This window comes from Suricata suricatta, chromosome 7 (genome assembly GCF_006229205.1).
Source record: "Suricata suricatta isolate VVHF042 chromosome 7, meerkat_22Aug2017_6uvM2_HiC, whole genome shotgun sequence".
NCBI lineage: Eukaryota > Metazoa > Chordata > Mammalia > Carnivora > Herpestidae > Suricata > Suricata suricatta.
The window spans coordinates 64,994,897-65,008,811 of NC_043706.1; the positions used below are offsets into that span (position 1 = coordinate 64,994,897).

Genomic DNA, 13,915 nt, shown 5'->3' on the forward strand with positions numbered 1-13,915 from the left:
ACCCACAAACTTGAAAAAAAAAAAAAAAAGAAGTAAGGACACACACAGACTGAATGTGAAGGAATGTGAAAAAATATTCTATGCTAATGGAAATGAAAAGAAAGCTGATGTAGCTATACTAATATCAGACGAAATAGACTTTAAAACAAATACTGTACTAAAAGACAAAGAGGGGCACCACATAATGATAAAAAGATCAATTCAGCCAAAAGATATAACATTTAAAAATAAAAGTTTATTTATAAACACCCAACACAAGAGCACCAAAATATATAAAACAAATATTTAAAAACCTGAAGGAAAAAATTGAAAGTAAACAATAATAGTAGGAGACTTTAACACCCTAGTTTTAGCAATGAATAGATCATGAGACATAATATCAATCAGGCAATATTGGGCTTAAGTGACACATTAATAATAAATAAATACAGAACATTCTATCCAAAAGCAGTAGAATGCACATACTTCTCAAGGGCATATGGAACATTCTCCAAGATAGATCACAAATATTAAAATCATATCAAGCATCTTCTCTGACAAAAATGGTAAGAAACTAGAGGTGGAGTACAATGACAAAACTGGAAAACCTACAAAATCATGAAAACAAATAACGTGCAACTGAACAACCATGGGGTCATCAAAAGAAATCAAAGGAGATATCAGAAAATACTTAGAGAAAAAAATAAAAGAAAAATAGCATACCAAAATCTATGAGATTCAGCAAAAGCAATTCTCAGAGGGAAGTTCATAGCAATATAGGTTTGGCTCAAGAAACAAGAAAAATCTCAAATAAACAATCTAACTTTACACCTAAAGAAACTAGAAAAAAAAAAGAAACCCAAAGTTAGCAAAAGAAAGGAAATAATAAACATCAGAGGCAGAAAACAATAATAAATAGAGACTAAGGAAATAGAAAAGATCAATGAAACTAAGAGTTGGTTCTTTGAAAAGATAAACAAAATCAAAACACCTTTAATTAAAATAAGGGGAAAAAAGAACTCAAAAAAAATCAAAAATGAAAGAAAAGTTAAAACTGATACCACAGTGGGGAAAAAAAAAAAGATCATAAGATACTATTATAGGAGTGCCTGGGTGGCTCATTCAGTTAAGGATCTGACCCTTGATTTCAGCTCAGGTCATGATCTCCCAGTTGTGAGATCAAACCCCACAAATAGCTCTGTACTCAGCATGAAGCCTTTTGGGATTCTCTCTCTCTCTCCCTCCCTCCCTCCCTCCCTCTCTCTCTTTCAGCTCCTCCCCCACTTATTATCTCTAAATAAATAAATAAATAAATAAATAAACAAACTTTTTTTTAAAAGGCCCTACTGTAAACAATATGCCAACAAACTAGACACCCTAGAAGAAAAAAGATAAATTCTTAGAAATATACAATCTCCCAAGACTGAATCAGGAAGAAATAGAAAACCTGAGTAGAATGATTACTAGCAAGAAGATTGAATGAGAAATCAAAAACCTCACAGCAAACAAAAGTTCAAGACCAAACAGCTTCACTGGTGAAATATTCCAAGCAGTCAAGGAGATTTAATACCTAACCTTGTCAAACTCTTCCAAGAATTAAAGAGGAGGGAATGCTTCCAAATACATTTTACAAGGCCAACATAACCTTGACATTAAAATCAGACAAGGATGCCACAATAAAAAAAAATGAAAATTATGGGTCAATATCCTTGACAAACATAGATGTAAAAATCTCCAACATATTAGCAAACCAAATTCAACAATACATTAAAAACATTATGCATTATGATCAAGTGGGGTTTATTCCAGGGATGAAGAATGGTTCAAATTCACAAACCAATCAATGTGATACACTACAATAATAAAATGAAGGATTAAAAACATACGATCATCTCAACAGATGCAGAAAAAGCATCCATTTATGATTTTAAAAACTCTCAACAAAGTGGCAATAGAGGAAATGAACCTCAATATAATAAACCCACAAACATGATAAACCCACAGCTAACATCACTTGCAGTGGGAGAAAGCTGAAAGCTTTACCCCCAAGTTCAAGAACAAGACAAGGATGCCCACTCTCACCACTAATTCAACATAGTATTGGAAGTCCTAAACATTTTAACTAGACATGGGGCAAGGGGTAGGTATTCAAATCAGAAAGGAAAGAGTAAAACTGACACTATTTGCAAATGACATGATACTATATATGGAAAACCCTGAAGACTCCACCAAAAACTGTTAGACTTAATAAATGAATTCAGTAAAATCGCAGGATATAAAATCAATATACAGATGTGTATGATATTTCCATACACTAATAACAAACTATCAAAAAGATAAATTAAGAAAATAACCTCATTTATAATTGCATCAAAAAGAATAAAATATCTAGAAATAAATTGAACCAAGGAGGTGAAAGACCTATTCACTGAAAACTAATAAAAGCTAATAAAAATAATGAAGATATGCAAATACATGAAAAGATACACTGTGCTCATAGATTGGAAGAATTTATACTATTAAAATGTCCATACTATCCATAAAAATCTACAGATTCAATGCAATCCCTGTCAAAATTGCCATGGTATATTTCACAAAACTAGAACAAATAATTCTAAAATTTGTGTGAAAACACAAAAGATCCTTCAGGATAGCCAAAGCAATCACGGGGAAAGAAGAACAAAGTTGAAAATATTACAGTCTCTGATTTCAAACTATATCACAAAGCTAAAGAAATCAAAACAGTATGGCACAGGCAAAAGCAAACACACATATCAACAGAACAGAATTGAGAGTCCAGAAATTAACCTACATATATATGTACAATTAATTTACGACAGAGAAACCATTGTATGTAGAATGGAATAAAAACAGTATCTTCAATAAAGGGTTCTGGGAAACTGGTCAGTCACAAGCAAAAGAATGAAACTTAGACCATGATCTTATACCATGTACAAAAATTAACTCAAAATGGTTTAAAGACTTGAATATAAAACTTGAAACCATAAAATTCCTAGAATCAAAACATAGATGGTAAGCTTCTTGACATTAGTCTTGGTGATGCTTTTTCTTTATTTTATTTTTTTTAATGTTTATTTTTTAGAGAGAGAGAAGACAGAGTGCAAACAGGGGAGGGACAGAGAGAGGGAGACACAGAATGTGAAGTAGGCTCCAGGCTCTGAGGTGGCCCACAGAGCACAGTGTAGGGTGCAAACTCATGAACTGTGAGATCATGACCTGAGCTGAAGTCAGATGCTTAACCAACTGGGCCACACAGACGCCCCATCTTGATGTTTTTGTGGCTCGGATTCCAAAGGCAAGGAAAACAAAAATAAAAATAGACAAATGAGACCACATTAAACTAAAAGGCTTCTGCTCAGCAAAGGAAACCGTCATCAAAACAAAAAGCAATCCAGTGGATAGAAGAATGTTTTTGCAAATCAAAACCCCAATAAGGAGTTAATATCCAAAATGTATAAAGAACTCATACAATGCAACAACAAGAACAACAAAACAAAGAATTCAATTAAAAAATGGGCAGAGGATATGAATAGACGTTTTTCCAAAGAAGACATACAAATGGCTAAAAGGCACATGCAAAGATGTTCAACATACTAGTTACTAGGGAAATGCAATTCAAAACTACAATGAGATATCATCTCAAACATGTTAGAATGTTATTATCAAAAAGATAAGAAATAACAAGTGCTGGCAAGGATGTGGAGAAAAGACAACCCGCATACACTATTGGTGGGATTGCAAATTGGTGCAGCCACTATGCAGAAGAGTATGGAGATTCTGCAAAAATATTAAGAATAGATACCATAAGGTTCAGCTATTCCACTACTGGCTATTTATTCACAGAATACAAAGCCACTAATTCAAAAGATATATGCAACTCTATGTTCACTGCAGCATTATTTATTACTGCCAAGATATAGAAACAACCTATGTGTGCATTGGTGAATAAATGGATAAAGAAGAAGTGATACATAATGAAATGTATACACACACACACATACACAAAATAGAATACTACTCAGGTATAAAAAAAATGAAATCCTACCATTTGTGACAACAAGAATGGGCCTTGAGAGTATTATGCTAAAAGAAATAAGCTAAGAGAAAGAGAAATACCATATGACTTCACTCATATGTGGAGTCTAAAAACAAACAAAACCCAAACAAACAAACAAAACCAAATCCATAGATAGAGAGAACAGACTGGTGGTTACCAGAGAGGAACAGGGTTGGAGGGTGGGTGAAAGGCGTAGAGGACCAAGCGTAGAGTGATGGATGGTAATAGACTTCTGAGGGTGATCACTTTGTAGTGTATACAGATGTCAGCTTACAATGTTGTACATCTAAACCTTATATAATAAAGAGAGAAGAGATATAGACTTAAGGAACTGAACAGTAAGTAGAGTCAATTCTTGCCTTGGAAAGAGTGATGCCCACTCCTTTGTCTTATTGATGGCCTCCGTTCCCCTGGAGTCCAGCCAAGAAGATGGGAAAAGGAAAGAGTTCTTTCATATGGTCTCAGAAACCTTACCAGGAGTAGGAGCAAGGAACAACTCTGCCAAAAGCTCTACTCAAAGTCAAAGTCATTAGGACTTCTCTAATAAAGGCCAGAATAAAAAGACCATAAAAATATGGGTGATCTCATTGACAGCAGGAAGATCTGGCTATCTGCAAAACTGAAGTAGGTCATCTCTGCACAGCTCCTCTTCCTAATCTTTGTCCCATACCCCACATGACATCTTTCTTAAGTGGATAACTATATGAAAAGTAATTGAGCCCTCTCTGTTATCTATGGCCATGACTACCTATTCTACCAGCGGGGTCCCATGATGGCAAGAATAGCCAGTAAGAGCAGATGAGTATTTACTGAGCACCTGTACAAAGAACACACTTTGTAAGTACTTGTTGAATGATATTTAACAATGGAATGATTTGGAAGGCTGACAAAAAATTCCATATGAACTGCCACCTGTGTATCTTAAAAAACAAAACAATGAGAAGTTTTTTAATCTGACTTACGAGTTTTTTCTGTGCCCTTCAGAGGCTCACTGTATTCATCTTCCACCACAGAGTACACATTAACAACATACTCTGTTTCAGGCTTCAGATCTTTCAGTACTGTGCTACTTTCCAGTCGGCTCACATAAAACTAAGGGAAAAATTTAAAAAACAATAGCAACTTATTCTGTAATCACTTCCCTCTTTTCTACAACCATTACAAAGTAGTTCACTGCAATGAGCTTAGAAATTATATTTCAATGAGGCTATTGTCTTTTGCTTTTGGAAATTACCAGATTACAATAAAATCTTAGAAAATTCATATAATTTATTTTCCCAGCTGTTGTTTCCTTATTTGTAAAATAAGTAGGTAAAACTAGATCATCTTTAGTGTGTCCTTCCACCTCAAGGATTCTACTATAAATTTACAAATAAATCGAGCATCCTTTGATTAAGGAATAGAAAGCACCACTGTTGCTTTAGTTCTGCCCCTCTCTACATCATTCTTGCTCCACACTTGACATTTTTTTGAGCCCTAATATGAAGGACTCAACCTCAAAATCAGGAAGGAGTGGGTTGCAGGTGTTGTTTACTCACTTCTTGACGTTTCCCTCCAGAAACTGGATAGTATTCCACCTTATACCTATCCACACTGTCAGCAGGAGGTGTCCAGCTCACTCTAAGAGAACGATGGGTTCTCTCAGAAATAACTAGGTTAGAAGGTGCTTCCAAGTCACCTACACATGGAAATAAAGTGCAACTGCTTTTATCATTATTATAGCAAGGTGATGAAATCTAAAATTAGGTCAAAACAGCATGACTCCCCATATTTCAAACTTGTACACACATCCTGATATACTTTATACAGTAAATCAGTCTAGAGTCCCGTTGCTCATAAGACCTCCCTGAATGGGTGGGCAAAGGATTCTTTAGTACCTGAAGATTCAAGCCTGAGATCATTTCTTTCATTAAAACCTGATCCCACTCTTCCTGGTGGTGCCACCCATTTACCAATCACCTAGACTCAAAAACCTCTGAATCATCTTTGAGTACTTCCTCCTTTCCCTAACCTTACACATACAATTAATGAATAAAGATTTGGGTCCTGACAATTCCATTGTCTCTATCACTGTTGGACCACCCAAGTTCACCACCTTCATTATCTTTTGATTATTCATATTCATGTCTTAATCTCCTTAACAATAGGTTATACTGCATGTGGACAGAATTGGTTTCTCATTTATGTTTGGTTCTCCTATAGAACCTAGTTCAGTGGTAAGAGAAGCTAACCACTTTCTTACTCGAGAGAGAGAAAAAAAAAAACCACCAACTCTAAAAATTTGGGAATATCCTACTGCCTGCGATTGTGCTCTCTCTGGTTAAGGAAAGTGAAATGACCAAGGAACAAGAGAATGACTACAGACCAATATCTAGACTTAACATCAATGAAAATAGAGATATTAAGTTCACTGTGACAATTAGATGTCACAAATAATAATTTAAGGAGAATTAATCCAATAACGTCCTTAGCATGGCAATCATTCTCTTACACACTCTTCCGACTTTTTTGTAAAGCTGAGGGAAGCATTTCCATTCCTAGCACTCTAACCTTTACTATGGTTGGGTCATAATCAAGCCTACAAAATTATCAAGCAATTTTACAGTCTGGGAAACTAGAATGAATGCAACTATTACACAGTTGATAAAAAAATAAATAAAGGAAAACAGATAAAAGATGTTTTCATCCCCACTCAAAGGTCTCTCCAACTAAATAAAACTACAACTCTCTCAGCTAATCCAAAGCCAGAAGCCAAAAAATCTGGCTTCCTGGCTGGTCTGTTTCTCCAGGGAAAAGGTCAGCCTGTTGTTCAAAATCCAAAAAGAAAATCTGCAAATGTTTGGAGAGAGAAACTCAAGAAAAAAAAAACGTCAAATAAATGTATCCTCAATACCCAAAGCATATGAACCATTTCTTCCATATTTTTTGTTTATCTTCAAATAAGCTAAAAGTCATTTCCAATTCGCTGCCATCAGAAACAAAACTGAGAGAAACTCATGGACTAAACGAATGATTCTCAACTGAGGGCATTATTCTCCCCAACAACATTCAAAGATATTTTTAGTTGTCACAACTCAGGGAATGCTACTGACACCCAGTAGTAGAGCCAAGGGATGCTGCTAAACGTTTTCATGATACACGAAAGAGTCCCCTTCCCCCATCCAAAAAATAATTATCTCTCCCAAATATCAACAGTGCTGTGAGTGAGAAATGTTAGGTTAATCTTACCTGGACCTTTGACACTGTTACACAAGTTAACGGTGAGGTCATCCACAATCCTAGAGAGTGACTCAAAATCGGCCACGTTGTATGCGTGCGTATCATCAGGATCTGTTGCAATCATCTTTAACTCATCTTCATCAGCATTTTTAATACCTTGCAAAAAAAAAGGATACATTCAAATTAAAAGCATTTATATTTTCAATGTTAACTAGAACATAGATATGATTTTTCTCAATAATAAAATGACTATCTCTAGTACAAAATAGAAACAAATAAAATATAATATGAACCAAACGCTATTCTCAGTTGGCTTCTTCTAACTGCTTCTAGCACCAATTTCCCACCAAAAAAGTGTCTCTGGAGGGTTTTCTCTGGAAATTAAAATAATGGATATCAAAAATAAACATAGTGCCACAGAAAACCAAACAGGGATTTTCCTGAATCCTACAAATAGTACATTTGTCCTCTTGACTCATTACTTTCTTCCAAGAAGCCATGTAGTTCCATCTCATTATAAGGGGAAAAGAAAATGAGTTGATTTCTTGGCATATCTTTTTTGACAAATTATGTGATAGGGAAAATATGTTTATATGTTTATACTTCAAAAAATATTTTTAACTATAAAAATATCCTCAGCTTTTATAACCCCAGGGGCTCTGCTAGCCTTTTAATGCTTACCAATAGCAAACAGCTCCACGCCTTCATCCTTGAGTTTCTTCGAAGGTGCCTCAACATCATCTTGTGATTTTCCATCGGTGATGAGAACACCAATTTTTCGAGCTCGAGGCCTCATGCCAGCTTGGGTCTTGAAGCTCTGTTGACGAATGAAATTCAAAGCCATGCCTAGTGGGATTTTTAAAAGAGAATCAGTCCCATCATTATTCAGTCACAAGTTCTGACCAAAAGCAAGACCTAAAAGTGCACCAGGCTGTCCTTACTCACCTGTGAGAGTGTTGCCTCCTTTGTATGGTAAGTTGGCCACAGCTTGCAACAAGCTCTTCTTGTCTCTGTGAGCATTTAACTGCCACTCTGTTCTGGGATCCCCACTGTACTGAGCAAGGGCTAAAATAACATCACTGGCATTAGCAGGTATAACAGAATATGATGAAAATATCTAAAGATCTTCAATATTGCCAGACCTACCAATTTGTACTCTTTTGGGACCAATTTCAAAGACTTCCACAATACGAGAAATGAAACTCCTCACGGTTCTAAAATTTGCCCTGCCAATGCTCCAGGATCCATCCACCAGCAACACGATGTCTGCTTCCGCTCTGGTGATACACTCCATTCCTGACATGGCAATCATGAGACAGGACAGAGTAAGGAGCAAATTCCTAGCAGAGTGACTTCCTAACCATGCCTCTGTCATCCCTGGGTGCTCAGTGTTGCCTAACTGCCTCAGTTCTGTAGCTTAGGTTGGTGATTTGGAGGTCAAGACTCCGAAACTATGTCCATGTGATTTTTTAACCTCAAATAACATTCATAAGAATCACCAGTTCCTCCAATGATTATTCCAGTGGCAAATCTTTCCTTCATCTTTGACTCTATTTCTTGGCCACAGTCAAAGATGCTGGAGACTTAAATTAAATCATCATTATAAATGTGAAAGGGCTTACAAACCCAAGAGCTGGAATAAATGAATGAGAATGTACAGCTATCTAGCTATAAGGCATTGATAATTTTAATAAAATTTTAATGTGATCTAAAGATTGCATGACTCACTTTTTTATAATATGTAATGGTCATTAACAGATAAATATGAAACGGACTGATAAAATATGTGAGCTAAGACAGGTTTGAGTGAGCTGAAGATATCTTCTAAAATAATTAAGCTTCTGGGTAATTGTTATATATATTATGAAGGACTAGACACATGACTCTTAAAATTAGAACTTTTTGAAATAAGGATACCTTGTTCTAAAACCTGATATTATTGAATTCCTAGCTGCTTAACTGTCATATACTATGTAAAACAATCAGGTAAATACAGATGGTGAAGTCTGCACATTTAAAAAATCAAGAAAGAAGGAAGACAATTTAGAAAAGTATGCAAACAAATACACAAATTGAGAGCTTTAGAGACAATAAGCACAAACACTGATACAAAGCTAGGGTGCTTTGGAAAGAGAGAAAAATCCCAATATCCTCAGTGCACAAGCTACAAAATAAAAATATAAGTCAGTTAATATCATCATAACAGAAACAACAGAACATTCATACAAAACAGCAGGATTTGACACTTTCATTTCTTTTGTCCACGTCCATATTTTTTAAATCCTAGCATCCAAGAAAAGTAAATGCTGCTCGTCACATTACAAAGGCATCCTTTGCATATACATCCCATCAGGATTGAAGACTTCTAAATACCACTCCAAACACCCAACCCTTTGCAAGCCTGCCCTTCCTCTGCCCAGCTCTACTCCTTTTTATCAAATGATGGAAAATATGTAGAGGTAAATTCTATTCACTACTTCCACCTCTGAGAATGTTCAAAGCTAGCTTCATGCACATCAAAGCCAGAATTGTGGCAGGAGGAGGAACATCTAAAGAGCTTATGTTTACATGTTGCTTACCAAGTCATGGCTGTCCACCTATTTATGTAACCCAGCTCTGCTCGCTCAGCCCAAATAAAGCATTTCTGCAACCATTTTAACAAAATAACATTGCATTTTAGTCATCAAAAAGAGAGAAAATGTATATTACCTACCTATTTCAAAAACTCAACTTTAAATAATACCATACTATGCAACCAGTGCAAATGCAGACAAGATAGGCGTTAAAAAATATTGTCAAAGGTAGGCTTAGCTGGATGTTTGAAGGTACATTTCTAAGTGTGCATATTTTTAAAATATTTTTGTATAAAGTGTTTATATTTGCTTTTCACTGTGTGACTAACCTAACAGTTCAAATTTGAAATAGTATCATAATATTAAGTTTTCCTAGGGAAATATAACTCAATTTCTTACCAGAGGATAAAATTGGCATGACTGTTGTGTCAGAAAGGGTTGTCATTTCTTGTCCAACAAGGGGTGAACTCTCTCCTCCATCAAACATTCCAAAAACATTTACTTTATAGGTGGTACCTGCCCTGAAATGTTAAAATATATAGTCTGTATGGATAATTGGCTCAAGTGGTAGCATATTTTGCTTCGTTAAACACATTTATCTTGATTTACAAATGTTCATTTATAGGAAGTTAAAAGGTACTGCTTCTAAGCAATGGGCTTTAAGAAAATCATTTAAATGTTGTATCGTACAAGGTGACATAAAGTACCTAGCACTATGCCTGGCACACAGCAGGCTCAATAAATTTTGTTCTCTCTAATCCGCTAAAAGCAAACAGTGAGTGTGTATATAGATTTCAATATCTTTGAATGAATGATTGAGACAAACAAACTTTCCAAAAGGCAATCCACAGTAGTCCTTTCTTCCTACTGTAATGAATGTAGGGTGCTGTTCAAACTCAGACTTCCTTCCACTGCACAGCCTGAAGCGAGACCTTTAATCAGCCCACCCTTTCCTGATCCTGCCAGCTGGCACCCCACACAAAGTCCTGCTTCTCTCTCCCAGGAAGAGGATTCGGATTCGGCATCTCAGCGTGAGTCACCTGGGCCTTTCCAGAAGGCACAAGAACCCCCACATTTCCACAGACCTGGTTAGGGACAAGCTGCTTTTTGGTGAATCATGAAATATGAAAGTTAATTTTCAAAAAGTGGGATGTTATTGAAAAAATGCCATTCCTAATCACTTAATAGCAAAAATCATTAAAACGTTACAAAAAAACTCTGCTAGCTTCTGAATCCTAACCTCATCTTCTGTAAGAATAAGATTTGAAAGAAATGTCAGCTGATTTTAAACACTCTGCTGGCAATCAGACACATAAGTGATTACCTGTATCAGGTCTACTACTTTACATAAACTATTCAATCTTTTAACAAAAACTGAATATAGTTCATTCTTACCTAAGTTCCTCCAAAACAACTGTATTGTCATATGGTCCAACCACTAACTCCCCCAGTCGTCTGTCGTCCCCTGTAGGGTGGAAAGTGACTTTATAACCCTTTACTTCCCCAGGTGCAGGCTCCCAGGTCACTCGGAAACTTGACATGGTTGGGTCAGATGTTTTGAGGTTTCTGGGTGACTTAAATCGAGAAGCTGTAACGATAAAAACATTTTAAAATATTATCCATAAGACTAGGTTTTCGGTTTTTTATTACCTCTTGCAATAAGAATTTGGATTAGAAATATCTAAGTGATGTACATGGGAATCACAAACACAACACTTCAAACTGTATATTTATAAAATATGATAGCACTAGATATAACATCCAATACAAATCCTGATAATGAGGTGCTACCCAAATGGACATATAAATAATTCTCACCATTTATAAGGTCATATTAGCATTAGAACATTAATATGTAGAACCATTTTACCAGGAATAATATGCTAATCAGGCATCTCATCTGATTATTATAATTTAATTTACTATAGAATTGATTTTCGACACTAACAAATAAAGTAGATGTATTAAAGCCTTCCTTTAATATATTACACTCACGCCCCCCCCTCCAAAAATTGTTTTTACTTTGTACCTGTTGTTCCTGATCCTTGCCTGAGCTTCCCTTCCCCTGTCTTGTACATTGGGAGAACTGTGATGTCATATGTGGTCTGGGGCTGAAGCCGCTTTAACACTGTCGATGTGACCGTGGGCGGCACTTTAGCAACCATTTGTCTCCCTCCCCCACGAGGGCGATACACAACGCGGTAGTTGGTAACTTTCCCAGGTGCTGGTTTCCACGTAACTCTCATCGTGTTTTCTGTTTCTTCATCCACTTTCAAGGTTTTTGAATCTGGGGATACTGTGAGATAAAGGGAAGATTACAATGTATAGCAGGTTGAAAGAAAATACACGCCTTCTTTCCCATTTATGTGTAAAGAACTGTGGTTTCTTAAATATGCCCAGTATTCTCTTGCTCAGCAATGTTCTCTCTCATAAATTCATGGTGGCGTGTGAGCCTAATCTCAGCGAGATCACGGTAGGATGTGTCTCTTTATCTAGCTAATAACTAAAAAATGGAAGTTCATATTGCATGGATTTCCTTTTGCATTCTAGAGACTTTAGTCAAGAAAACATCCATTTCCGGAGATGAGCTTTAGAATTTTTATTATATTTCCATCTGTAAAGAATTCTTGTAGCAATCATGTTGTGGAGAATACTAAAACTCGTGAATGCAAGGTCAGAAATATTATTTGGGTCTTTTCAGTAAAAGGTATGGTCCATAAATGATTAGCCAGAGTTGACTATAGTTAATTCTATTCTTGTGACTGTCACTGACATGAACACAAAAAGAATAGGAAACTCTTACATAAAAGTATCTCCAGGGTTCTAAAAACAGACTGGTATACATTGAGTCTTTTAGGAAACACTATATGTAAAAAGCATTTGATAAATCTATAATCAATGTTTTTTATTAAATTCTTATACTAATATTTCACAATTATTAATAACTATATAAGTATCAGAAACAGATCACTAAACACCCACAAAAAGCCAACACACATCCCTTTTCTTTTACAAAGTTAGAGTATAGAAGCAAGATCATTTCACTCAGTTCAATAACCTTAGCATTCAAAGATCATAAGCATTTTCTGTACGAAGACACTAAACTGAAGGAAACATTGCAAAGAATCTTCTTGATCCTATGAGAAATTTTCGACAAGGACCACTTGTAACAACTAAAAAATCTAAATAAACTAAATTTAGATTGAACAGAAATTTTCAACATTGGATATCAGGTGATATAGGACAGTGATCCCTGAGAGATAAAAACAAATGGGAGTGAGCTTCATGATTGTCCTGGCTTGTTGCTTAGAGAGAATTTCCAGCCCCAGTTCAAGAAAAGGGAAACCAGATGGAGCCTGATGATCTCACTTAATTGAGGAGATGGTTTTGTAAGTCAGGGGAGTCCACGGCATCTAGAATTGCAGGCAGAGTTCTGACGAGATGGTGTAACAGAGGGAAAAGCTCCAAAAATCTGCAAGAGGTCCTCCTGGAGTCTTCAGCCCAGGACTAATCAGTGCATATGTATGAAGAAACCACCCAAAACTAGGGAAAGAACTACACGAAAGCAGCAGAAGGAACAATTATGTCCTAGAGTTCATGCAGTCCTCCAGTAATGCCCCATTAATGGTGCAAAATTAGCCCTAAACTAAAGGATCCTCTGGTCTACTTGCAACAGAAGTTAAATGAGAGCTTGAGAAAGATTAAACTACTTCCAAATAACTTAACTGAATCCCAGAGCAAAGCTTAAAGAGATTTATAAGAATGTAAAAATATCTGGCACCTAACAAAGTAAAATTCATGAAGTCTGGCATTTCATAAAAATTACCAGGTACGGAAAGAAGGAAAAATATGACTTGTGTTATAGACTGAGTGATTGTGTCTCTTTGAAATTCATTTATTAAAGCCTTAACCTCTAATGTGATGGTATTTGGAGTTGGGACCTTGGAGAGATAATCAGGATTAAATAAAGTAGTAAGATTAGGGTCCTAATCTGATGGGACTAAAGTCCTTATAAGAAGAAGAAGAGACATCAGAGGTCTCTCTCTCTCTCTCTCTCTCTCTCTCT

General features: G+C 35.9%; 1 protein-coding gene across 1 annotated transcript in view; it reads right to left on the reverse strand.

The window, feature by feature from the left end:
* Positions 1-13,915, reverse strand: part of COL12A1 (collagen type XII alpha 1 chain) — a 116,904-nt gene that overhangs the window by 61,702 nt on the left and 41,287 nt on the right. Inside the window, exons 15-23 of the mRNA XM_029944879.1 lie at positions 11,879-12,145; positions 11,245-11,437; positions 10,249-10,370; positions 8,423-8,572; positions 8,222-8,341; positions 7,958-8,122; positions 7,286-7,432; positions 5,596-5,735; positions 5,020-5,149 (exon numbers count right to left, since the gene is read on the reverse strand). Coding sequence (XP_029800739.1) covers positions 5,020-5,149; positions 5,596-5,735; positions 7,286-7,432; positions 7,958-8,122; positions 8,222-8,341; positions 8,423-8,572; positions 10,249-10,370; positions 11,245-11,437; positions 11,879-12,145 — 1,434 coding nt within the window. The remainder of the gene's footprint in view (positions 1-5,019; positions 5,150-5,595; positions 5,736-7,285; positions 7,433-7,957; positions 8,123-8,221; positions 8,342-8,422; positions 8,573-10,248; positions 10,371-11,244; positions 11,438-11,878; positions 12,146-13,915) is intronic.